We start from the raw sequence: 22,106 nt of genomic DNA on the forward strand, positions 1-22,106 counted from the left end.
GGCGAGGAGTGGGTGGGTTGGGTGGAGGATCAGGTCTCGTTTACACTACACATCATTGAGGAAGAAGAGCAGTGGTTTTTCGTGGAAGGAGTACTCTATACTCAAAACATCAGAGAATGGGACAGTGACAGCAGAGACAGACAGAGATAGGAAGAGAGAGAGAGAGAGAGACGGATATATATTTCGTGAGCGACTTAGAGTGAGAGGGCAATATGCACAAAAAACTACAACAGAGGTAGACAGACAGAGACAGAGAGTGGAAAAAGATATAGGGTGTTTGGGGGGCGTCGCGCGAAAAGAAGGTAAAACAGAGGAAGAGAGAGAGAGGGAGAGAGTATATCAAAATTCTACACTCTACACATATCTAGACTTAAGATCACGTTAAGATCATCACGAGCGCAACACAGAAATAGCAAATTATCTAGAGGTGTGTGTGGCATATATATATATATATATGCATACACACATATATCTATGCATGTATATCTATGTTGTTTGTGTGGGGGTGTGTGTGTGTGTGATTGATTGTGTTTAAACGGTGCCACAGAAGAAGTGACCAGGGATCGAGAGACAGAGAGAGAGAGAGAGAGAGAGATATATATATCTATCGTATATGATGTACATATATCCAAACAATTGTCTTGCCAAAATGTGCGTATGCATGTCCAGGTATATCCTGTACCCTTCCATTCCTGTCGCTCCTCTCTGGCTGACCGACAATTGCGACGACGCTCACTCTCAATTGTATATGAAATTTGCAGCATCGCATAGGGCATCGCTGTCATCGTCGAATTTACCATTCATGGCATAGGAACTGGTGCCGGTGCCATAGACCCATTCCTTTTTGATAAAGTCCCCATCTGTGGTCGATGACGATGTATTATGAAGTCCACCCAACGAGCTATGGTCCAGCCGAAAGTCATCATCATCATCCGGATAGAGTTGCACGGGTATGCTATCGGGTATCGAATGCGGCTCAAACAGGTTCCCATACGGCGGTAGCGAGTGATTCAAATCGACATGATGATCGACCAGATCGCCATCGAAGTTCGAGATGCGAAACTTTGAGCTGGGCGGCGATTGTGGTGAATGTGGGGCGGCCGAGTCCTCGAACATCACCTCCTCCTTGATGAACATATCGTTGGAGTTGTCGCCGGAGCCGGAGGAGTAGAGATTCGGTTCCACCTTGATGGCCGCCGTGGCCAGGGACGGTGATGATTTCTCATCGTCATCGTCATCATCGAAATGATGATTGTGATGATGATGGTGATGATGATGATGGAGCTGCTGCTGTTGCTGCTGATGCTGTTGATGGTGTGAATGATGGTGCTGCTGATGCTGGTGGTGGTGGGGGCTGGCGGACATCGACGACTGTTGGCCATGGCGCTGCAACTGCAATTGAGCGGCTGCTGTGGCTGCATCTTCGTCCTCATCGTCATCGTCGTCATCATCCATGTCTGCGAGATGACGACGTCGGTGGTGGTTTCGGTGGTTATTGCGCTGCTGCGTCCCAGCTCCTGACCCACGCTGCTGCTGCTGTTGACTCTGACTCTGGCTGTTGCTATGCTGCTGCTGCTGTTGCTGTATATGATTATGACTGCGTGTGCTCCGTATGATAGTGGAACCGGCCAGGGCGGCCGCCGCCGCTGCCGAGGATGCTATCGATAGGGGTACACCCGTGGCCTTGGACACCAGCACAGTGGTGGAGGAGCCAGACGTTGACGACGATGACTGTGGCGATTGAGCGGGCGAACCAACTGTGAACAAATAATAGAAAGTACAACATTTAATTACGCTCTCCGAAAGCCTCCAAGGGGCTTCCCACTCACCTCCTGCACCTCCTGTATGCTGTTGCTGCACCACACTGGCCAAAGCGGAGCTCAGCGTGCCGCTGCCACTGCCACTCGTTGAGTGATGAATGATGGGCGTCTTGCGTATCAATTGCTGTGTACCATTGCTAACGATGGCGTTCCCGCTGCCATTGCTGCTGCTGCTGCCGCTGCTGCTGGTGCCTGCACCGCTCTGGATGACCTGCGTATGGAGTACAGCCCCCTGATCGGGTCCGTTCTGTTGATGATGCTGCCCCTGTCCCGCGCCTGCATGTTGCTGTTGCTGCTGCTGCTGCATGTAGTTCTTGATGACAATCGTCCGTGAGGGCGTGGACATGAGATACTGCGACGATGCTGTAGGCTGCACCTGCTGCTGCTGCTGCTGCAGCATAGATGGTGAATGCGAGGAGCTGATGCTGGCTGCGGATGAGGAGGAGTGCGGCTGATTGTGTAGCGAGGCATTCGAGGACTCATTGGATGAATCCTCACCGGTGGTCAAGCGATTGGTGGTTGAGTTGACAATATGCGAGGAAGAGTTCACATCCTCGTCCCCACTGAGGCCAGAATGGTCGTCCAATTCCATTTGCTGTTGTTGCTGTTGCTGCTGCTGCTGCTGTTGTTGTTGGTGGTGGTGGTTGTGGTGGTGGTGAGAGTGGTGCTGCTGTTGCAGCTGATTGTTGTTGCTTGTGCTGGGCATATCCAGATCGCTTGGCGGCTCCAGTTTGACAATCGTTGTGGCCGTACCGGTTGTCGCACTGTTGCTGTTGCTCGAGTTGCTGCCGCTGCTGCCAGTGTGGGTTTGGGTGGTGCTAGTTGTGGTAGTATTGGTATTATTGGTGATGCTCCCCCCGTTCTGGCTGCTGGCACTGGCATTGGCATTGACACTGGCACTGCTGGCTTTTGCCTGCTGCGTGGCTACTGCCGTCGGCTGGTCCCTGAGATGGACCTGCATGTGCGTTTGCAGCGAGGATTGTGTGTGGAGCTTCTTCTTGCATATTTTGCACTCAAAGGGAAAGTCGCCCGTGTGGGTGCGGGCATGGATCTTCAGGTTGTAGCGCTGGCCAAAGCCCTTGCCGCAGACATCGCACCTGAAAAGGGAAGAGGGCGGCACAAAAATGCGGTTACCAATTGCAATTACAAAAAACAAAACAAAGAGCTACTCACTTGTGCAGCTTGACCCCCGAATGGAGCTTCGAGTGGCCGCGCAGCGAAGCCAGGGCACTGAACACCTTGCCACAGATCTCGCAGGTGAGGTTCACGTTCTCGTTGTGGATCTTCTTGTGCACCTTGAAGTACTCGAAGCTCATGAACTCCTTGTGGCACACCTCGCACTTGTACTTGTGCCGCTCCGACTGCTGGCCCGTGTGCACCCGCATATGCTTGATGAAGTTCGGCCGGAAGCGTACCACCCGGCCGCAGATCTGGCATTCGTACGGCTTGCATCGCAGGCAATGCTTCTCGTAGTTCTTGAGCGACTTGAGTACCATGTTGCAGATGGCGCACTTCATGTTGTTGGCGTGCCCGCTGCGGTGGATGTCGAACAGCTCCTTCGACTCGAACTTCTCCACACACTCCATGCACTGGTAGCTGCTCGATGAGCTGGCGGTGGCCCCCGTGCTGCTGGCCCCACTGCTACCGCTACTGCTGCATGGGGAAGAGCTGGATGCTGGCGATGGTTGTTGATGCTTCACGGGATGGGATGATAGCTGTAGCTGCTGCTGCTGCGGCTGCTGTTGCGGCTGCTGTTGCGGCTGCTGGTGCGGCTGCGGCTGCTGTGATTGCAATTGTGCCTGCTGCTGCTGTTGGTTTATGACCATCTGCTGCTGCTGCTGCTGCTGCTGTTGTTGTTGCTGATGCTGTTCGGGTGGGGGCTGCTGTTGTTGAGGCGTTGGGCTCTGGGCCTGCAGGATCAATTGGGTGGCGGGTAGGGCCGCCGCCTGTTGCACCACATTCAGCACCGTCATCGGACTCCGGCTGATCACGGCCGCTCCTGGCATTCGTACATAGGTGGTGCCGGCGGACAGACCGCCGACAGCATTGCTGATATACACGGGACGGCGCTGCAGCTGGACGAGTGCCGCCTCGGTGACAGGCACAGTCATAGTGCGGGTACTCGAGGTGCTCATTAGACCCCCGGCGGGCAGCTGCACCAACTGCTGGGCGCCTGCCCCACCCGCTTGCGTCGTTTGCAGTTGATATTCCAATTGGGCCTGGGCCTGAGCTTGGGCTTGTGCTTGGGCTTGAGCCTGGGCCTGTTGCTGCCGTTGGAGATGGGCTACCGACATGTTTTCATCTTCGTCCTCCTCCTCATCGTCATCGTCTTCGGGCATATCGTCATCCTCCACCTCGATCTTGACGCGAGTCTGAAGGTGCGGATGCTGCTGCGCGGTCGTCTCTGGCTCCTCGTCGGCTTCGGCCGCCTGGGCCTCCTCCTCGATATCCTGAAGATTCTCATCGTTCAGCTCCGGATCCTCTTCCTCCTCGTCCAGCTCCTCCTCCTTGATGTCGCTGGCGGACAGTACTGTTGCCGTGCTGCTGTTACCGGTCGACTGGATGATAACGCGCCGGCCATTTAGCAGATGCTGTTGCTGCTGTTGGATCATCAGGTGGTGATGCTCCTCCAGGTGATTGTTGTTGTTGCTGCTGTTGCTGGTGGTGGTGTAGGTGGAAACGGAAGCGCTGTTGGTCGCCGTTGCGGTTGCTGCAGCGGTTGTTGTTGTCGGTGGGTGGTTATTCTCGAGCTTCGCCGCTGTTCCACTTCCAGCTCCTACTACCAGCTGATGATGTGGTTGCAGATGCGGCTGCTGCTGCTGCGGCTGGTGGTGGTGCTGCTGCGTCTGCTGCTGCTGCGACGGCTGGTGGTGCTGATGCTGCTGCTGCTGTTGCTGATGGTGGTGGTGATGGTGGTGCCGGTGGTGGTGGTGGTGCTGTTGATGGTCATCATCCTGCTCCATGGGAGCATCTTGTAGTATAAATTCGATTTGTTGCGATAATGCGCTATCATTTATGGCAATCAGTCCGTCCATGTCCTTCGAGGTGGCTGCTGTAGCGGCAGCGGCTGCGGCGGAGGCAGAGGAGAATAGTGATGGCAGAGCAGTGCTACTGCTGTTGGTGCTTGTGCGTATGATGCTTGCTGCATTTGTTGCACTGCTTGCCATGGTATTATCCCCCAGTCCTCCTGCTATGAGAGTGGGTGGAGATGGAGCTGCTGGTTGTTCGGTGATAAGAGTGTGTGTGTGTGTTTGAGAGGGTGTTGATGTGGGTGTGGGTGAGGGTGGAGGGCGGGGGCGCAAACTGCCGGTTCTCCTGCTTCTTCTTCCTACCTCCACTGCTTTTTGCACTGCACCTCTTCCTGCACCTTTTCTTATATTCCTATTCATGCACTGCTTTGTATTTCTCACTCCGTTAGCGGCACTGCTTTATTTCTGATGCTCTACTGCTGTTTCTTATTCTTCCTCTTCTTTAGTTCCTTTAGCTGCTTCTTCTTTGTTGTTACTGGTGCGGCACCTGGCTGGTGATTCTTTCTTAGTTGCTCTGTTTCTGTGATTTACTTTGAATTCTTGTTAATTTTTGATTCGCGTTTTTGGTTCGCTTTTCCAAAGAATTTTTAACAAAATTTTCCATTTCCTTGTCATGCGGTTTTCGGTGCTTCCCGTGCGTCGGCGGCATCGGCGGCTGCTACGTCGTCGTCGATGTTGGACGCGGTTGCTGCTGCTTCTGCTGCTTGATTTCGCTCATTTGCTTTCATTATGTTTTCTTGTTGTATATTGTTGTTGGCCGCCTTTCGTTTTGTTTGTTACAACAATACTACACTACATGCTACATGCACGCACACACGCGGCACATGCACTCACACAGGCACAGGTCCGGCCGCTGCGCTACGGCTCCCAATTCTGCTTCTCCTTTCTTCTGTTATTTACTGCTTTATTGTTATTATTATTATTGATTTCCTCTCGTTTTTCTTGTTGCTTCTTCCTTCTGCTGCTGCTTCTGCTTCTCCTTTCCGTGTTCTCCACTTTTTTGTGCAATTGATTCTACTGCAATTTTGGATACAAAAGAAAACACAAACACAATATTTAATAAATTGGGAATTAATAGATATAATAAATTCGTTTTACAGAATCGTTCCTAGCACATTAACAAATATGCATATCCCCCCTCGCATACACATACACGCACGCGAATGTAACAAAAACAAAAAATTAATTTTAGCTTTTCCCCCCACCGCACACACACACACACACATGCTAGATTTCCCACTTTTAATCCACATATTGTTCGGTTCTTTCGGTTCTCTTTCACACATTTTTTTTGACCTTTTTGTTCGTTTTTAATAGTTTTCCTTTCGCCTTCACATTCTGCTCTTTCGCTTCGCTTCGGTCTTCCTCTTCTTCTCCTTTGCGCCTTTTAGCGCCTTGTTCTTTGCCTTTCACACACACCAGCACACACCACACATATATATATATTTATATGGATATATATGTACGAACACACAGAGAACGAACCCGTGAAAACTTGTGGAAAAAAATTAACTTTTTGTTTCTCTTTTCGAATTTTCCTTTGGGGGAAAATGATTCTTTTTTGCGACGCAGCGCACGAACACTGGGAACAGCAACAACAACTACGACGACGGCGACGCGACAATTAGCGGCGGCTGCGCTGCTTTTGATTCCGCTGCGACTGTGGCTGCTGCGGTGCTACTGCTTCTTTTTGCCTTTATGCTCCCCCGCGAGTGAATTTTTTTCGGCTTTGCCTGGTGGCCCGCTGCCGCTCTTATTGAGAGAGCACCTCAGCGTTTGCTCACCCTCTTACATTTTCACAGCAATTTACACTTTTTAACCAACCGCACGCTTTTGCACCCAGCTTCGGAAGCTGTCTTTTATTTCTTTTTTTTTTGCGATGTTCTTTCTGTTCAATAATAACAAAAATTGCTCCCCTGTGTGCGACCCGTGTGTTTGTGTGAGTGTAAGTTTTCCGTCTCCCTTCTTTCACACTGCGCGTGCAGGGTTGCATGCGGCTAGTGTTGGGCAACGCTCGCAAACGCGCCAATTTGCGCAATTTAAAAAATTGTGGAATTGTATTTCCCGAGAAGCCGATACCAGCAGCAGCCGGAAAGTGTTACACTCAATTATATTCCCCCTCCTTTCATTTACTTCTGTTTTAAAACCAATTCCAGGCAGTGTCCCAAAGTCCTATTCATATTTCGGCTTACTTATGCGCATTCCGACCCTCACTCACACCAACAAACACACACCCACACAGAGTCAGGCAGGATTGCGAGAGCTTGAAGCGCAAAAGTTTAATAGGACCCCAAAGGGGGGGAAAGCAGTGGTGATGTGATGTGGGTGAGAGCGGGAGGCAGAGCTGACCTAACAAGCGGCAGCGGAAATAGGCACAAAAGAAAGAGACCAGAGAGAACGTGAGCGAGAGAGGCAAAGTGGTTGAACAAGCAGGAGAGCAAAGAGTGAGCACAGGGGGGCCGGGACAGGAAAGTGGAGAAGCCGTTTTATTTCGACAGTTTTTGAATTACTGCTCTCTTCTCCCGCAGCTCCTGACTTTTGGCTCCCCGTTAATGCCACTGCTTCATCCCGCCACCGAAATAACAAAGAGCTGGAGCTGGAGCTGGCGGCAACGGCGGCAGGGGAGGCACAAGACGAATAAGAAGAACAGGGAGAGTGAGAACATCCAGCAAGAAATTTCCAGTGCGAAATGTCGACGGTTGGGGGGTGAGAGTGGGCGTCTGACTGAATGGGTGGGTGGTTATTGCTCAGTGATTTGCCTGGACAGTGCAGAGGGGCAATTTTGGGGGTTGAATATTTAACTCCCGGACTATGGGGACGCTCACACACACACGCGCATAGAGCGCAAAAAATAAAAAAGGGATAACAAAACAAGGGTTGGGACGGACGGACGGATGTGAAGAAGCTCAAAATTTTGCGGCTACAAGTCTCCTTCAACAACCTGGAAACTGGTCAAAGCGCTTTCTCGTTTACTCCCACACAGTCAAAATAGGGACAGGGACAGGGATAGGGATAGGGATAAGCTAGTGGCAAGGTGTGGGGTGTGGGAAGTTGGGAGCACTACCATTACACCCCAAAATCGTTTCTGGTTTCATACATTTGTTGTTTGCCTTGCACAACTTCTTTTTTTTTCATTTCCGTTTTCTCATTGCACGCAACTGAAAACTGCTTTTGGAAATTGATAATTGTTTATTTATTTGGCGACAACATTCTGTTTTCATTTCGGCTGCGGCATTTGCTGCTTTGCTGCTTCTTGATTTCGTTCGCACATCACACACACAAACAACACACGAGTGAGCGAGCACGAACGCACACACTCAAACTACGGCGTTTTAATGGATTTCCATTCTTTTTTTTTTTAAACACTCACACTTAACATCACATTTGATTTGCTGCTTCTGGACAGGGGATCGGGCGAGGGGCTGAGTGCGGAGGTGCAGGCGAAATAATCACGAATATTATGTGTCGCTGAATGAATTTGCTGGCGTTTTTCATTAAAACCAAGTTGCAAATTATTATTTATTTTTCTCGCTTGTCTGTGTGACAGCGGATGTATCGAAAAGATATACGGTCTGACCCACAGAAATATACCGAACTACGTCAGGAATTTCAAAATATGCCGAAAATATACTGACGAAATATTTGTCATCAAGTTGCATCATATTCCTCGTTTTTGATATTCGGTTAAATATTACTAGCCAGCTAAAACCCTCGGCTCCAAAATCCAATTTCCTACATGACTGATTAAATTGAAGTTTTTATCTTTATTGCATGGCTTATAAAATAAGGATTAAGCTAAACCGGTCAACAATTTCCACTAAATTAATTTCCTTACATGGTAACTACACGGTTACTACACAAGTGCTACATATTCACTACATTTTCATGTAATTACCAAAGGTGTCACCTGAAGGAAAAATGTTTGCCCGGTTTTTTCCATATAAGCCCCATGGAAGCGCCTCCGTTAACCACTTTTTGACATGCCTTTTCCCCGACATTTTTGAAAAAATTTAGATTTTGATGTCAAACGATCAGGATTTCTATGCTGATCACGAATTAGTATTTAATGTGGCCTGGGACATGGCTCTAATTGGCATTTCTACACGGTTTTTACATTGGTGCATTGCACAAGAGGTGAGTCCAGAACGCGTCTTAAAATATACTGAAAAATACTAGAAAACGCTATGAAAAGTATAAACACTTGCAAAGTGTGTGAGGCTAGACATAGGGGCAAGAAAATCGCATAATCCGATCAAAAATACGGTCTGACCCTCAGAAATATACTAAAATACACCGTCTCATTTTCAAAATATACCGTTTAAGAACCGAACTTAATCCCATCAATTGAAACAGATTTGCACCTTGAATTGGACAGCAGAACTCATTTGCGACGTCAAAATATAAACAAAAGTATATAACATACCGTAAACGATCACTCTGGCTTGTGCTATCGCCGAAACAGTATCGATAGGCAGTAAACGTCAATACAGTGTTTCCAGTGTTGGACAATCGCGTATTGCTTTAAGCACCAGAAATTATTTGTTTAAATGTTCATAAAATAGCGCTGACTTTAATTTTACGCATCCATACAATTTTATCATGATCGTATTTTATCATAGCTCTTACTTATTACCAAAAAGCGTTGCGATAATCATTTTCAGCGATATGTTTAGTTCTTGCTCTCACCACCAGAGGACGCCAGGCCATTCATCTGGTTCCACAATCGCGCGCCTATAAATAAGTTTGAATTAAAATTTTTTTTTTTCGCCAGTTGTAAAAAGTTTTTTATTTCATATTATATCTGTATAGATGCATGTAAAACCTTTGCAATTTTCGCCTAAAACTACACAATAAACTTAACATAGCGCATTTTATTCTTCCCCAAAATATAAATTTGAAAAAATAAACAGCAAAAATATGATTATTTATTTTTTAGCTGCTCTTTGTTTTTATTGTTGAAACGCTTCCGTGAAAACTAAAAACTTTTATTATGAAAGACTCAAAAGCAATATTTATTTTGTTGGCTGCGAAGCGTTTAAACAATTCTCAATTTCATGCAAAAATATCGAATTTTTACCGATTTTGTTCTTGTTTTTTTTTTATGGGGATTTTTCATTGCTTGTTTTTATAGTTTCTAATTATAAATAAAAGCTAGGTATTAAATTAGTTGTTTAAAAATTAGGAAAAAAAATGATTTTGTTTGCAGAAAAAACACATGCATTTCCGAGGGCAAAATCTCATCTTTCGTTGGGGAAAAAGCAAAAAATACAAAAAAATAATGAAGCCAAACAAAAAAAAGATTGTCGTTCTTTTTTTCTGTTTTTTGCCAAGCGATTCGATTTGAGTTGTGATCATTGATTATAAGACGTAGTACGATAGTGACCCCAAGGGGAGGAGAGTAGGGCGGGGCTAGGGTAGCGTAGGGGAGAGTTTCAGCATAATCACAGAACTGGAGAGAACAGTGAGAGAGAGAGGTGTGTGGGTGTGGTGGATAGGTGCCTGGGTTCGGTTCTCTGGGGCTTCCACTAATTAAAATGATTTGCGCTAAATAAAATTAATAGTCCAAAGGGGGAATCAGAATCAGAGGCGGATTCTGCAGGGGTATTCCGCGAAAAGGGTGTCCAGGGGGGAAGGGAAGAGACTGCTGCTGCTGATGCTGCTGTCAATTTACTTGGCACGATCGTGCTTGGCTGGCTCCACCTGCTTGGCAAACTCGCTCATCACATCCTTGTAGATGACGGGATCGAGATTGCGGCCCAGCATGTAGATGAGCCACCAGTCGCCAATGTCCAGCTTCCGGGACAGCGAGCGACAAATCTCCATGGGTATCATCCGGTTGCGGGCATTCAGCAGGCGCGGCCGGAACTTGGGCATAAAGATGATGCAGGCGCTGTAGGAATTCAAGCGGCAATTAGAATTACATTGAGTTACAGTCTAGAGTGCGCGACATACCGGAAGACCATCAGGCCGAGCAGCAGGACGAGCAGAATCCAAAACCAGAACCAGATGAACACATATGTCTTCTCGTTGACGATATTCAGGGGCAGGATGCAGAGGGAGTCGTGCTTCTGCAGCGACCCGGAGGCACCGTATTTGTGGAATGTGCACTTGGTCACACGGGGAAACACAAACACCATCGGATCGATGCGCTGCTCCTGTGGCACATCCGACAGCTGCATTATGTTCGTGCCGTACGAGAGGAACTCGCCGTCAAAGAACCGATTCATCAGATACATCTGCACCACGATGTTCACGCAGCAGAGCACCTCACAGGCCCAATATCTGATTGCGTACAGCTTGTGGCGCTACAAGCGGATGGGACAGAGAGATATGCGTAAGATACACGAGTGGCACGAGGAGTACTATTCTCCCGTTCTCACATACCTTGACGTGCTTAATCAGATAGTCGAGCAGGGCATCCCGCTTGGCCTCCTTCTCCTCGCGGGTGCAGATCGTGATGTTCAGGCCCATCACGATCATGCGCATCAGGCCGCCCTCGAATTTGTTCCACAGGAATTTGGGCGTATAACAGGCCATGGCCTACAAAATGTCAGAAATATATGTACATACATACATGAATTAATCATTCGAGTAAAAAAGCGCTTAAATTTAATATATTCCCCTTTGGAGACCTTCTGTAGATGGCCAATAATTGGGGAAATTAGTGGAGACAGTGTATTTCTGAATTGAATGCCAAATACGTGGAAATGTTTGGAGACTATCTATGTATCTATCTATCTTTACATGAACATCATTCATTGTATTTCCACTGTATTTCCATATTTCCATATTTCCATATTTGCTCATTGGCAAAACTTCTCTCCTCCCCCCCGCAATGTTTGAGCACTGGCTGTGTTGGAATGTGTGTTTTATAAACACTTTTTTTATTGAAATCTGTCGAAGCAATTGACACATTGATGTTTCTGTTGTTGTGGCTATTGCTATTTAGCAAGTCATTAATTGCATTCGGTATTTCACAAGTTGGAATACTTTTGCCGCCCTGTTCTGCTCTGGACATGGCACAACAGGGCGCTCAAACATCTCTTTGACCCAAGCCCCCAACCCTCCAGCCCCATGCCCAACCCATGCCCAGCACTCCCCTATCTTTTTCCACGCATGGCACGCATTCAATTGAACTTAATTGGAGCGAATGCTCGCTGGCTGGCTGGCTGGCTGGCTCGCTCCCTCGAGTTGCGTTGAGTTTGGAGAAACGAGACCACGACGACACACGCAAATGATCGACAGACGGCCATTGATGGCGGACTTGTACGAGTGCGAGTGCGAGTACTCGTATGATCATTGCAGACCAGACTATTTACTCACCTGAAAGAAGAGCACAAAGCATACCCACTGGTAGTAGGTATAGTATTTCTTGGCATCCTCGTCTCCGAAATCATTGGACACACCGGGATGGGCCACCTCGCGACCAACCTGCAGGAAAAAAACATAAAAACATTGTTTATCTTAGTAGTGGGTACAAAAAGACAAAAGAAATCTCTACTATATCGTATTTGATCTCTGGATATTTTCTTCTCAGATCGATGAGAAATCTTCGATTCAACTGCTCTTGAACTGCAAGTGATTTACGTAGAAAGCACTTCTGTCTGGAAGAGATTCACTTATTTTGCTAAACTTTGCCGGGTTATTTGATACGCAAGAATAAATTTAAGGCAGTCCAATGGTGTGCAGTCTGTGCAATGTTTTCCACGAAATTCAACAAATTTTTGGTCGTTTCCTGCCCATGCCCATGCCCATGCCCATGAAATATGAGCCAAGTCTCCAGGGAACGGATCCCTGCGGGAATTCAATTTGGGGTTTTTTTTTGTATTTTTTGTATTTTTTGTATTTTTTCGCCTCTGTTTGCGATCGAATGTAGAAATCGGTGCGTGGCCCAAAGCGACCGAAGACGAAGAGACTACGCCCAGTTTATAATTGCTTTATAGGCCGGGCATAAATTATGTGTGTGTGTGTGTCCATATCATATAATACTCGTACCTCCAGCCAAGGGTCGGACGTGCTCCGCGTACAGAGTATACAGGGGGAGAGATCGACAGACCTGGCATATCCACTCCCATGACAGAAAAGAGCTTTTGGCAGTCATCCAGGAGGAATCCTATCTATTGTGCTGGAAGCGCACAGGAAGTGCCATAAGGGATGAAGCGGAAATACTTGAGAAACTTTTAAAGAATTCAAAGAGCTTCCAAAAACTAAAGAGCTCTTTATTTATCATTAAAGGCAGGTTTTTTTTTTTATTTGGAGACTTTGTTGAGATAACCAAAAAGTTTGGAAATACTGTTTTTATTGAGATTGGAGACCAAATAAGTAATTTTGCGAAATTAAGGATTTGTGTAGAGTTTATAGAGATTATCCTACAGCTAAACTGTGAATTTGTAGATGCTTTTTGAGGTAATAAAATGTTGATGACAACATATTCCTCTTTGGAGATTTTGTAGAGATAATCGAATAGTGTAAAATCGTGAACTTGAAGTGGTTAAACAGCAAAATTTGAAAAAATTAGTACTATTATATCAAATATTGGAGACTAGTGGAGATAATGTAGAGTTTGTAGAGTTGATATGGAATTGTTTTTGTCAGATTGTCAGACAGTTTTGTTGTCTTAAAAACCCTTATTAAAATTTGGGGAAAAAATCGATTGGGTACAAAATCAACCATGGGCGAGTGTTTGCAGACTTGTGGAGACCTTGGAGAGTTTTCATGGCAATACTTTACAGCTCTCTTTCAGCTTTTCTATGGGCTTTAGGCACAATTGCAGTTTTAAACGTAAGCGTCTAAGTATTTATTGTGGTGTAGACTTATTTTGGAGAGTTCTTACCTGTCTGCGAAACGCATCCGGCATGGTGAACGTGCTGTGGATCCAGCAGAACGTGTTCACCACATGCGGGGGCACACCGTTCACGATGCAGCTGATCGGCTGGCCCACGTACTGGGTGGCGGTGATGATCAGGCTGCAGGTGAGCAGGAGCACCGTGGTGAATGAGTTGTGCAGCCGGAAGACGGCGTTGTCCGTCTGGATGTCCTGCCATTTGAGGTAGCTCTTCAGGCTACCCAATAGCTTATACATCTTGCCACAGTTTGGATCTCAAATTTGAAAGGGGGCGGGCTGGCTGCCTGGCTGCCTGGTTATGTGGTAATCGAAGAAGGAAGGGTGTCCTTTTTGCTGGGATTCGCTGTATTCCCCGCTTCGGGGTCGGGCAGTGTTGGCAAGTGAGCGAAAAACAAAGGATGTTACGCAAGCGTTTCTTTCAATCGGTTCTTGTTCCTTTTCTTGTAACTGCTCAGCGTTCGATGCATATCAACTGAAAAAAGGTAAACAAATAGAGTAAATATTTGTAGTGTACGTGTGCGGTGCGGTGCGATATCTGCGAAGTACATTCCACTGATTGAAAATACAGTTGCAATCTCCAATTGAAGTTTTGCCGAAAAACGAGGAGTACTACGAAGCGAAGCCAACGAGCAAGAGGGCCCATGTGTACTCGCACTTTGGCATAAATCAACATCAACTAATAGAATCTTCAGACAGTTTCAATTTCAATTTCAATTAAAGACATCTCTCTCTCTCTCTCTCTCTGTATCTCACTCTCTCTTTGTCTCTGAGTGTTGCGTCCCATGTCTTTTTGTGGAAATTGATGCGCCATTTAAGTAACAACAATTGCCATATGCTCCACTTGCCATTTGCCACTGGGACCGCTCAGCTCCAATCCGGACCGCTTCGGTCTGGTTCTGTTGGGTCTCTACAGTCGGTGCCTCCTCTATCACGGGGGCATTGCACCTCGAGGCATGTTGGAGATTCCACCCATGCGATCTTTGTGCAACACATTTGACCCAAGCGCCACTTGGAGACCCTCAATTATGCTAAATCGTTTCAAATTCTGTCTCTTTTGTCATCGATTCTTTTGCTCCAATAGGAAACTGATCAATTTTGATGATACAGACATATGTACATATTTGTCTGTTTATAACCTCAGTAGATTGATTTTCCAAGGGACTTCCAAGTTTCATTTACAACAGAATTTCAAAACGATTTACAAGTGTGCTTAGGGCGAAGCAAAGCTTTAAGCAGTGTTACCTAACCCGCAGCAGTGTTGCGCAAGAGCTGTCTTCTGCTGTCAGCCAGTGTTGAAGAATAATTCTCGCAATCGGCTGCTCTAAAAATACACTGCAATGAATGATATGTGGTATCACTCGGATTTGCATTCTCTACGAATCTCTAATGCACGTTGTTGCACCATCCCATGCCCCCTCCAACACTTAACCACTTCCCTTTCGCACTACATACTTCCCACATAAATTCTGCCTCGTTGCCAGCACCTGACATCCTCTCCCTCTGTTGCACTACGCTTCGCTGACTTCCATGACTTTGGCAGGTTGCCCGCCCACATCCCTCCGTCCCCCCACCGCCCACCAACACAACACAGCACTATTCATTTTACCTGCAGAATATTTCTATATATACACTCAAACATTTTCATTGCCAAGGCCATGGGGAGACCAAACAGTTGATCACCGCAGAATTTCCCGACAATTTCTCCCCAACAAATTCCAATTTGTATATTCGCACATTTTTCGGGTTGTTTTATGGTTAGGTGTCAGGCTCGGCAATTGCCTGCATGAAGGCTATTTATGTACGTGCCTCAAATGCGATTCATTTGCTTGCCCCCCGTTCCTCACAAGAGGGGGGAGTCCGTTAAAGTCGTTTCAATGCATGTGCAGCAATCGTGTATCAGATATCATGATATTGAGGCACGTGTACCTTCACATCAAACATTACGACTGTTGATACTTACGCTCTGCTTGTGGATTATAAGGGTATTCGCAAGGGTTTCAAGAATCCAAGTAGCGGGTATCCCATAGTCGTAATACTCAATTGTTTTTGCTGCCTTTTTTTCTGTTTGTCGCAGTCACAGGCAGTGTTTTGAGTGCTTAACCTTAACATGAATGCTAGTTAAAAACGAAAACAAAAACAAACAAAAAGCAAGCAAACAAGTACAGAAAAACTGCAATCGTAATTGCAATTGCAATTGCTATTGCAATCGGCATCCGACTCTCAGTGGGAGTCTGTGTCGGAGCAGCAGCAGACAGAGGCCATAATTGCATCTGATTGTACACTCGTTTTGTTTGTGGCTCGATTCAGTTCTGTTCCGTTGGTTTTTGGTTAGCCAAAGAGCAGCTTTTGGGCCGCAAAAAGCGGAAGTGGCCCTCTCCGAATGTGTGTGCCCCTGTGCGACATGCTAGAGATGACAGAGAGAGAGAGACAGATATGCATGCACGACTCGCTGCACTCTAAAATAACGTTGATTCACTGTCAAAATTTCCCATAATCAAACGGACACGTTTTATTTTTAGTGATTCACCAGGTAACATTGAATCATACGATTCGTTAGACCCCATCGACATCGAATATTTTTGTAGAACCTAAAACTGGGTGGAATCTCCCTGGGTTCCGTCTCACGGTTCCATCTCTAGCTGTCTAGCCACAAACGTGGCAGCTGGCCAACCACAATTTCTTGCTTCTTCTGCTCGACCAGGAGGCCATGGAAGTGGAGGATCGTTAGAATTGGGAAACCAAAGAATAGCGTGCACATAATAGGGTGCAGGGAAAGAGGCTCCGGTTCGGGTTCGGGTCTCTTCTGATTGGAGCCACATGCTCAAACAATGAGCCGCCTCTGTGCCACATAAATTGACCATTTCCGTTGCTAGGGATGGGGCCGTAGGAGGGTGGGATGATGGAGAGGGGATCATCGTGCCATAGATGTCGCCGAACCTGTTCAGGTGAAGACTTCTAACAATACATCTAAAGACGAGCCGATAGACGATCAGAATCAAGGCTTGAAACTGAAGAAAATGATGGCATGACGAAGATGAATAAAAGAAGGTGGAAAACTGATTAGGAAGAGGAAAAGAATGAGGAGAACAATGGGAAAATAATTACTGGAAAACAATGATGAAGACAGACAGAAGTCCATGGGAGAAGAATGGTGTTAAAGAACAGAAAGAAGTGATGGAAAGTGAAATGAGGAGATAATGACCAGGAGCAAAAAAATAAGATAAAAAGCTCAAAGGCCGCAGAACAAACACAGATGTTAGATATAGATCTACCCGATAGAAGGTCAGGTGACCATTGGCTGAAATCGAATGGCTTAATCTGGGACCGTAGGTTGGCGCCCCAGCTCCTGGTAGATGATCGCTGTTTCAGTGCAGATTACACAACAACTCAAAGAGAGCTAGCTGGCGCGCGTGTGTCGTGCCTAATATCTTTGGGCTTAATCGAGAGCTTAAGCTTTAGCTCAGTTCAGCTTGAAAGCTCTCGCAATTAATCAAGAGAACATTGTATTGCGTTGTTCTCTCTTGTTCTGGTGGTACAGTGAATATTTAATGTGTGGAAGTGATGGAACTTACACCGAATTCCGTTGATTGATTATGGTTTTCTCGCCACGCTCCTTCTCCTTAGGTGCTGCTTAGGTGTTCCTCCTCCTTCTACTGCTCTTGATCTCATCCACTGCTTGAGTGACGCTTTGCCAACTGCTTTCTGGGCTGTATTATCTCACTGCTTGATGTTTTTGTCACCAGCAGCTGTACTTGCATGAATGGGCGCTGTACTGTGTATGTGCATGTGTAAGTGTCGCGTTGGATTCCTTATGGCAGAAGCAAAATCAGCTGCCAGGTGGCAGCGGCGTCGACGTCGGCGTCTCAGAAATTTGCATACGGACCAACATACACATGAACAATCGCAGTGGAGACACACACATACACACACGCATGCACGCACGCACAGTGGGCAACTTAGAACAGGTTTTGGCAGAGCAGCATCACAAAATAAAATCTTTGCAGTTCTCCTTGGTGTTGCTTTTGTTGTTGTTGTTGTTGTTGGCGGTGGTTTTGGTTTTGGTGGTGCGTTTTGGGGCGGTTTAAAGCGCGCGTCACGTTGCAGCCGCTGCAACTAAAAAATCAGAAAGAAACGAAACTTGAAAATGCCGCGCACATAAAAACTAAAACAAAAAACTGCAGCAGCAGCAGCGGCGGCGGCGGCAGAACAGCAGCTGCCGCAGAGGAGTTGCTCCAGAAAGTTATCGCTCTCGCTCTCTCCTCTCTCTCCTATTTTACACTGTCACCCAAAAGACTGGAGACAGTCCAAGCCAAACAAACGCAAAATCAAACAAAATATATAGCAACAAAAGAACAAAAAATAAAAACGTACGTAGAACAAAAAATATATGGGAGACAACGTCTCAAACACAGACCAGAATGGCAGGGCGGACGAAACAGATGCGATGCAAACGCCGCAGAAGTGAAAATGATTTTGAGTGGTGTTGTTTGGGCCCGCTGCTCGGGAATGGAATGGCTTTTGTAGCAGCTGCTCGCTCTCCCTGCTGCCGAACCAGCGGCGTGTGCACTTAGGGTATCAAGAGAGGGTATCAAGGTTTCCTCTATGAATTCAACCGAAATCTGATGAGCGAGAGAGCCGAGAGAGATAACCTAAAGCGAGCTGGACTCAAACTCGCGCGCGAACCGCTCAGCGCTACGCGCTCACTCTCGCAGCTCGACTCGATGCTTAGCTTCCAAGCCGCGCTCTCTCGAGTGCGCTCTCTTGCGCTCATCTCACTTGGAGTGCGTTTTTGTTTCCATGCTGAGCGTGGTGCGTGTGGATTTTGAGCGAGAGAGACTGGGAGCGGGCGCGAGTGAGCGCCTTGTACATATATTGGATTATTTAAACGAATTAAGCCTTAAATTAAAGTGATCGCTTGGAATAAACTAAAATTGGAGCAACAATTGACGAGAAAATATTGTCTCCATACCACAAAAAAAACCAAAACTACAGCTTTATGTTCTCTCTCAAGTTTGAGATTTCAACTGTCGTTCGTCCCAAGATGTGTTTTGTATGCCGTTCAGCTTACATTTTCTTCTTCTTTTGCTTCTTTGGCTTCTTTATTTTTCTCTTTCTCTTTCTTTTTTGATTACTTGACTTCTTTTCTTGCTTGGCTGCTTTTCAAAGGGCACGTGCAGGGAGGGGATCGGGTGGGGTTTCTGTTTCTTCTTGTTCGAATGCTTCGAATTTAATTTTGCTCACTTCTTGCTTTTCTTTTGGTTTTCTTTTCTCCCAAAATGGAAACGCACACATTTTTTGTGCTTTTGTCTTAAGTTAAGGTTTTCTCCATCTCCTTCGTATTCACCTTCTCCAATTCTTCTACCTTGATTATTCCGATAAAAGCATTCGGTAAGAGGCGGAAAAAACTTGAAATTATTTTTGGGTTCTCTCAGTGGGAGTCGCTCAAGAAATGCTCTCTCTACAATGCGGGTTCTTATAGAGGTGATCTCATTGGTATAAAGAATAGGACCACATTCTAGAACGTCAATCAAGTTTTACCAAAATTGTGATATGGGGGGTTAATGGTAAATGGTTTACAGCTGGATGGATTCTAATTAAATCTTCGGAATTTACAATTTTAAGTATTTAAAAACTATGAAAACGTGGAAACTGAAACATCAAAATGTTGGAAACACAATTGGATTGATTTAAATCGTTTGAGTTTTATAAAAGTTAGGTTTAAAGCATAAAGAAATGTCTCTCTTTTTATATTATTATGATACCTCATCATATCCAAACTTTCTTGTGGATTGGTACGATCAGATCTGGCAATGTAAGGCACAAGATGATTTTTTTTTTAGATTTTTCTATTCTGATAAATGCTTGCTCTCGCAAATATCAATCTCAGATTGAGATCAAGATCATCCCACGGATAAGTGTGTTGAAATACCGACTGATATCGGATATGTTGGCTCGTGGAGCGTGTCAGTCAGCAAGTTAGCCACTGAGCCAGTTCGTCAATCGGACTGCAGGGACCGAGTGCCAGAATTGCCACCCAATACGGCCGGGCTCTCGAATTACAATGACAGTGGCATATGTGCCCGCTGTCTTTCTTACTTTTTGTTGTTTATTTTTTACCAGTGCAACCGCATTGGAGTCGGCGCAAGTTTTGTCTTACGATTCGGGACCCTTTTTTAAAAATCATTCGTCGCTCCCATCACCATGCCATTCCCATAATATCATGCGGTGACTTCGTGCTCCTTTTTAATTTAAAAAATTTCTTGCCCTCTTTTTGGGCTTTTCGTCTTGTCTTGGCCATAAACGAACAGCGCACTTTCGGACTTTAATCAAAAACGTACCGAAAAAAAAAATTAAATAAAATTTAAAAGTAAGAGAAGTAAGAGGGAAAAAATGTTAAGTGCGTTGTCATTGCCGACACGAACAACTCCGACATGAGAAACGCGTAAATGGGGTCCGTACCCGACCCCGATCCAGAGCTCTGCTCCGAAACCAGACTTTGTTTCTTTCGGATGATATCGAAAATGGGCCTCAAACACACATACACACACACAAACACGGCTTCAGCACAAGGCATGCGCATAGACACAGATATTCCTACATATCACGCTTACGATCGTTGTACAGTGAATGCTCTCTCAGACGAACGACCACGCTTTGCATAGGTGTCCTGTATCCGCCGAAGGAGACAAAGTTTGAAAGATGTGATGGTTTGAATCTCCTTTAGTCCAACATTACGCACGGATTTCCCATAAGTGAGCGGATATATGTATCCGTTGTTTCCACTCGTATCCCCCTCTAAATTAGATATCTCGCAAAACTTTTTCCTTCCTGGCTGTACTTCTTATTTGGTAGAAATACAAATTTCTCAAATTTCGTATCCATATTATTTTCTGCGTAATGCGGCAGCGCCCCTCGATTCATTTTGGCGCATAACAAGCATAGAATATTTCAGAATACTTTTTTAATTGTGCAACTAAAGAAGAATTTTATGTCTTTCTTTAGCTATCATTTCTGGAACTGTACTAACTTTTATGGTAGTTCCGATTATTGACAGAGCACTGTACTACATATTTTATGTACATGGCATTCAGACGTACATTGGTACATATGTACATAAGACCTACTCACATACATACATATGTATGCACACATACATATGTAGGTATATCTGAAGATACATGCACTCGTATCTTACATACCTTTCACTCGTTAAGTGTCACGTCTGTCAGATACAGTCCGTTCCCGTTCTACATCACCGCCGACCTGGTATCGGTCGGAGGTATCGATGGCCTCTCCCTACCCCTGCCCCCTGTGGACAGTACGTGAGCGTTTGCACGAGCTCAAAACGTGGATTTATCTGCATTTGTGTGTGCGTGTATCTTTGCCTTACGCCATGAGCATCCTCTCATCCGCCATCTGCAGTTCGGAGAATTTTCCACTCAAATCGGCACACTGGGACTCACACTCAAGGCTCTCTCATTCTTTCACTCGTTTCTCTCACGCTCTGAAGCAGCAGCAGCAGCTGCTCCTGTTTTGCAATTTCCTTTTTTGTCTGCTTCCTTGATGGCCGAGCAGCAGAGAGTCGAGGGGGAAAGATGGATGCAACAGAGAGAAGGGGGAGATGTTTGTTGCAGCTTCCTTTTATGTACACATGTCTGGCTGCCACTGGCAACAAATATGGAAACGCTTTACAAAGAGTGGAGATCAAAAGGAGTCGAATACGAGTACGGGGTGTACTTGAACCATAGGACCATCCATGCTCCATGACTTATGCCCCATGCTCCATACATCCGCCGAGTGCTATATATAGCACACATTCACATTCGAGAGAATTCCAACATCTTTTCTGTATCTGAGGATCGTCAATGTCCGCAGCATTCATCACGTAGGCAGAGAGAAAAATTATCTTAATATTCTAAAAATAATGCTCCCTTTCAGTGGCTCAACGGCTATTAGAAGATCTGCAGGAATATACTGACTATAAGGAGAAATGTACCCCAAATCCAAACGGATTTCAAGGAATTTCTGCTTTAAAAGTTCTTTCTATTCTAGAAGATTTTTATTATACAATTGCTATCATTTAATAATTTCTTCTTTAATGACTTTAATAGCTAATTTCACCTTGAAAATTCTGGTGTTCATTGCACTCGAATGTGTGATGGAGTTGATGGGTGTGGGGTGTGATCCCCACCAGATCAATGTTCAGATCAATGGCTGTGTACAACTTATGTCCGAGGATTCGAATGAGTCGATAGATTTACCGAAAAGAGGACAATCAATCACTGAAACGCGGGCCAACTTTTAAGTTTAAAACAACGCAAACGAAGGCACAGTTTCATAGAGAACTCTTGGAACTGGAACATTTGCCATTAAATCATAGACCATAGATCCCTATTCTTTTATGATTTTTCT

At 45.8% G+C, this 22,106-nt stretch overlaps 2 protein-coding genes across 6 annotated transcripts; both read right to left on the reverse strand.

The window, feature by feature from the left end:
- Positions 1–478: 478 nt before the first annotated feature.
- LOC6599897 (zinc finger protein 236) lies at positions 479–8,338 on the reverse strand. Of its 4 annotated transcripts, none has more exons than XM_026993374.1 (4): positions 8,220–8,338; positions 2,994–5,866; positions 1,830–2,917; positions 479–1,757 (listed from the first exon to the last, which is right to left on the reverse strand). In XM_026993374.1, exons 2-4 carry the CDS (start codon positions 5,207–5,209, stop codon positions 739–741), a joined length of 4,323 nt encoding a protein of 1,440 aa, XP_026849175.1. In that variant the 5' UTR covers positions 5,210–5,866; positions 8,220–8,338; the 3' UTR covers positions 479–738. The 4 variants fall into 4 exon arrangements, with proteins under 4 accessions (XP_026849175.1, XP_026849177.1, XP_026849176.1 ...); XM_026993376.1 differs by lacking the exon at positions 8,220–8,338 and adding an exon at positions 6,642–6,760; XM_026993375.1 differs by lacking the exon at positions 8,220–8,338 and adding an exon at positions 6,634–6,760.
- A 1,525-nt stretch (positions 8,339–9,863) lies between these two features.
- Positions 9,864–18,134, reverse strand: LOC6599892 (innexin inx1). 2 transcript variants are annotated; one of them, XM_002024973.2, is made up of 7 exons: positions 18,066–18,134; positions 17,267–17,807; positions 13,683–14,166; positions 12,173–12,280; positions 11,234–11,389; positions 10,802–11,154; positions 9,864–10,739 (listed from the first exon to the last, which is right to left on the reverse strand). In XM_002024973.2, exons 3-7 carry the CDS (start codon positions 13,929–13,931, stop codon positions 10,517–10,519), a joined length of 1,089 nt encoding a protein of 362 aa, XP_002025009.1. In that variant the 5' UTR covers positions 13,932–14,166; positions 17,267–17,807; positions 18,066–18,134; the 3' UTR covers positions 9,864–10,516. The 2 variants fall into 2 exon arrangements, with proteins under 2 accessions (XP_002025009.1, XP_026849185.1); XM_026993384.1 differs by having other exon boundaries at positions 18,109–18,126.
- Positions 18,135–22,106: the final 3,972 nt, after the last annotated feature.

This window comes from Drosophila persimilis, unplaced genomic scaffold (assembly GCF_003286085.1).
Source record: "Drosophila persimilis strain 14011-0111.01,24,50 unplaced genomic scaffold, DperRS2 tig00000829-arrow-arrow-pilon, whole genome shotgun sequence".
NCBI classification, from domain to species: Eukaryota; Metazoa; Arthropoda; class Insecta; order Diptera; family Drosophilidae; genus Drosophila; species Drosophila persimilis.

What these genes read in the sequence shown, in the direction of transcription:
- LOC6599892 (XM_002024973.2), bottom strand. Translation starts at nt 13,931, where the DNA reads ATGTATAAGCTATTGGGTAGCCTGAAGAGCTACCTCAAATGGCAGGAC. An exon ending in CGGATGCGTTTCGCAGACAG is followed by an intron (nt 12,281 to 13,682) that starts GTAAGAACTCTC and finishes TTTTTCCTGCAG; the next exon opens with GTTGGTCGCGAGGTGGCCCA. An exon ending in CTCGGCCTGATGGTCTTCCG is followed by an intron (nt 10,740 to 10,801) that starts GTATGTCGCGCA and finishes GAATTCCTACAG; the next exon opens with CGCCTGCATCATCTTTATGC.
- LOC6599897 (XM_026993374.1), bottom strand. Translation starts at nt 5,209, where the DNA reads ATGAATAGGAATATAAGAAAAGGTGCAGGAAGAGGTGCAGTGCAAAAA. An exon ending in TCGGGGGTCAAGCTGCACAA is followed by an intron (nt 2,918 to 2,993) that starts GTGAGTAGCTCT and finishes TTCCCTTTTCAG; the next exon opens with GTGCGATGTCTGCGGCAAGG. An exon ending in GCATACAGGAGGTGCAGGAG is followed by an intron (nt 1,758 to 1,829) that starts GTGAGTGGGAAG and finishes ATTTGTTCACAG; the next exon opens with TTGGTTCGCCCGCTCAATCG.